A 4,028-nucleotide genomic window follows, 5' to 3' on the forward strand; every position below is an offset into this window, starting at 1 on the left:
TCCCCATGACATTTTCCCTAGATTCGTATAGAGAATACTATATTTCAATTGTGTGATGCACTATTTCGTGATATATGTATAAATACCACATTGTAGACTGGATTTGTTCCTGGTAATATAGTCTGTCTATCGAGATATAATTCTTGTTGGGACCATTGTCAAAAAAAGAAAACAAAAGAAAAACAGTGCAATACCTAAAATGAGACATGCAAGCGATCGAGGCATTGGGCGGCACGTAGCCCCGTGGTATAGCGCTCGCTCGATGCGCGGTCGGTCTAGGATCGATCCCCGTCGGTAGGCCCATTGGGCTATTTCTCGCTCCAGCCAGCCTGTCTGTGGGATGGTGCATATAAAAGATCCCTTGCTGCTAATCGAAAAAGAGTAGTCCATGAAGTGGCGACAGCGGGTTTCCTCTCTCAATATCTGTGTGGTCCTTAATCATATGTCTGACGACATATAACCGTAAATAAAATGTGTTGAGTGCGTCGTTAAATAAAATATTTCCTTCCTTCCTGGTCTCATCTGCACACGTTTGGTTTGGTTGTTTGGACGTTTTGTTGCTATTCTTGTTGCTGCTAATGTTGGGGGGGGGGGGGGGGGGGGGGTATTTTTAGGGTTTTTCCAATATAGAAACAAACTATTACAAGGCCTTTGTGGACAATGAGTCACAAGCTTCTCGGTTCTTCATAAAAAATTCTGTATAATTCCATAAATCCAGGTTAGTCTCAAACAATATCAAAACACAGACACATAAAATTAAAATATTACAAGAAACAAATATTATAATGCTACATAAATTAGGGTGGGGTTTGCGATCGATTTTTTTAAAATGTGTCTTTTGTTTGCTTTGGGTTGAGGTTTTCTTCTTTTTCTGGGGGGGGGGGAGGGGGGAGTTTGGCGTGTGGGGTAGAAAGTAGGCAGTGGGCGAGGTTATAAATGCGTATTGATAATTTCTTGGTCACATTTTCCCACCCCATTATAGTATGGATGTTCGCAGTTTGTAATGGAACTCTCCCGTGTCGACGGTATGTGATTGCTAGGTATTTCGCAAAAGGATATGAACGTATGCGTCGTCAACACCTCGTCAGACAACGTTTTACCAGACGATGGTAATTCACTCCCTTGGTTGCCATAACAACCAGGCAACCTTATCACGTAACTGGTATTGTCGTTTCGGTCACTAGGCATATGTCTCACACGACCTCGTTGGGTAGAATTTCCCCCACACGTATTATTAGAACTTCTGGTGTTTAAATCACAGTGATGTAAGGTATATGTTTTGTTTCTAACACCACGGATGCACCCGATGAGATGGTCGACAGTCGTTGCCGAATGCGCCGTGATTTGTTTTCTGGGTGTAATGCGCCTGCTCTTTGCCAAGTTGTTTTTGCCGACTGTCGAATCGCACGAGGATGAATCGTCGAGAGGCTCTTTGTTGTGTGTCGTGTCTTTCCGATGTCTATCGATGGCGCGATCACGATGTACAGAATCGGGGTTGTCGGAACTGCTCCGAAGCGAGGCTGATGAGGAAATAGTCCGGACTGATGCAGGATGAAGTCTTAAATAAATTTTTTAAATTTTTTAATTAAGCAAAAAACTCAATTAAAATAAGTTTCATACCATGACAAGTTACTAGTCTCTGTCGGTCTCCCCCCCCCCCCCCCCTCTCTCTCTCTCTCTCTCTCTCTCTCTCTCTCTCTCTCTCTCTCTCTCTCTCTCTCTCTCTCTTTTCTTAAACTACTATTTGTTAAATGATCTCTCTTCAATAATAAATATTCGTTAAATATGCACAATTTGGTAAATAATCGATATTGGCTTCCATACCATTTCCAGGGGAAATCGTCTGTCATAAGACAAACTTGTACGTGTCAGTAACAATACAAACCTTGTTTTCTTCAGATGAAATAGTACAAGAACCTTGCTGCGAAATTTGCGGTTCCTCGCTGTATACAAGATAAAGTTGACGGCGTAGTTGGTGAACTGTAGAAGATACCCTAACGTCCACGCAAGCTCTAACTGGGCGTGTTGCTTCCGGTGACAATCACCCTTAACGAAAGATTCGATAATGTACACCAATGATGCCGGCAACGTGGCGCACGCAAAGAATGTCGTAACAAGCAATAAAAGACGAATTGTCGCAGTGTATCTGTTGGTGACGCGTTCCTTTGTCGCGCGGGGATAATGTCCATTTGTGTGGAAATTTTGCTTCCTGAGAGTCCTTAAAATGGAAATGGTACACACGAACATAATGGCGAAAGGCAGCAACGACACAAAACACAGATCCACCCACACGAATATGTAACTATCGTAAACGGACATTCGTTTATTCACGAGCTGGCAAGACACTTCACCATCCACTTTTGTCAGTCCGTAAGTCCAGAACATGTGGCAGTTTATCACAGATAAGACAATGTATGTGAGTAAGAGGCGCCAACACGCGCGGGGAACCGTGCACCACGCCCGCACGTGTAGCGGAAAGGACACGCAGACGACTCTCTCGCAGGTGACGGAAACGAGAACCCAGGCGGAGAAGTCCATGATTGTGTACGTGAAGTAAAGGTGGAACTTGCATCCGAAATCTGACGTGTCCCTGATGTCAAAGTCGAACATGTTCAGAACCCAGAACCTAGCGAGACCTGCACAGAGAACACCAGTGTCCGCCAGTGCCAGCACAAACAGATGGACTAGGGTCGATGATGACGTAAAGTGGAGTCGCTTCAGAACCCAGAGGACAATAATGTTTCCCGTGACCCCCGTCAGGAAAATGAAGGGACTGACTATTTTCCACAGCCATTCGGATATGTCTGTCTCTGTGTAGGTTATCGTTTGGTTACACGGGTCCGTGCCGTTAGCAGGCCCGGGCTGCTTCATGTCGGAAACATGTGGCTGTTATCAGCAGCTGGTGGTAGTTGTATGGTATAAATGCATCATGTATCCGGTTATTATATTTATCCAGTTTGGAACTTGTTAAAAACACTTATATGAAACGTAACCTGATTAATATATCGATCTTTGCCATGTCATAGACTTTCCCTTTTATTGATCTGTTTGTAAAGGCACATGGCGCCAAGGTAGGGCTCATTTTGAAATAATGGCGATAGACGATGTTGGGCATATTTCAAAATATTCGTTTTGGTACCGGATGGAATTTAAAACTTTGCTCTTGTATTCCCTGTTAAGTCATTCACATTTGAATGTAAAGTAATGTAGTTTTGTAGAAAAACAGGATAAGTTGCATTAATACCATGCATAACAAATTCATTAATTAACCCACTTTGACCCATTTTTTGGACATTAATAGAAATCAAAGATGCCAACTTAATAGAATCAATGCAACATTCTATCAAAGGTATATGAGATAACTTTGATTAACCAATGTTTTGTTTTTTTCATAACCAAAAAACATGTTTGAAATTTAGGTTAACTACTTACTTCTCTGATTAACCCTTTGTGTTCTATAGGCACTTTAGTATTGGTGTCGGATGAAAATTTAATTTCAAACATTTCATCAGTATAATTTTAATGAACACGTTATACCACACCTAGATATATATTTTAAAGTGTTTTTTCTTTATCATTATACTTCATTAAGAAATCACGATCATGATTCTCAAAGGGGCATTCCTGGATTTGCTGCACTGTAAGATGTTTACGACTAATAAAATACTTCTACGATTAAACTTACATATTAAATATATTTTCTTGTTTAAAATATGAATGTCTGTATATTCAATGTGTTTCTGGTCGTCTTAATATTTGTAAGAAGCCCAAACTGGATTTTGTCTTCAAATAATTTCGTTCGTACGAAAACGTAATATTTTAGGAAATAAAATGAAATTTAACCTAGTACAAATATTAGAACAATCAGAAACACGTTTAATATACAGCCACTAATATTTTATGCTAAAAAATATATTTGATATGTAATTACAATCGTTAAAAAGCCTCTGTTAGTCAATAACATCTTAGAAATTGCAGCAAACTCAGGAAAGGCCCTTTAAAGGGGAATTCCTGACTTTACACAGACA

General features: G+C 40.6%; 1 protein-coding gene across 1 annotated transcript; it reads right to left on the reverse strand.

The window, feature by feature from the left end:
• Positions 1–579: 579 nt before the first annotated feature.
• LOC121375677 (adenosine receptor A3-like) lies at positions 580–3,671 on the reverse strand. Its single transcript, XM_041503250.1, has 2 exons — positions 1,886–3,671; positions 580–1,558 (listed from the first exon to the last, which is right to left on the reverse strand). Exons 1-2 carry the CDS (start codon positions 2,869–2,871, stop codon positions 931–933), a joined length of 1,614 nt encoding a protein of 537 aa, XP_041359184.1. The 5' UTR covers positions 2,872–3,671; the 3' UTR covers positions 580–930.
• Between the last annotated feature and the right edge of the window lie 357 nt (positions 3,672–4,028).

The sequence above is a fragment of the Gigantopelta aegis genome, chromosome 6 (genome assembly GCF_016097555.1).
Source record: "Gigantopelta aegis isolate Gae_Host chromosome 6, Gae_host_genome, whole genome shotgun sequence".
In the NCBI taxonomy this organism is placed as follows: domain Eukaryota; kingdom Metazoa; phylum Mollusca; class Gastropoda; order Neomphalida; family Peltospiridae; genus Gigantopelta; species Gigantopelta aegis.

Excerpts from the sequence above, each read along its gene's own strand:
- LOC121375677 (XM_041503250.1), bottom strand. The coding sequence starts at position 2,871 with ATGAAGCAGCCCGGGCCTGCTAACGGCACGGACCCGTGTAACCAAACG. Across the intron at positions 1,559-1,885 it reads TTTCATCTGAAGAAAACAAG|ACTTCATCCTGCATCAGTCC; the intron begins GTTTGTATTGTT and ends AATTTATTTAAG.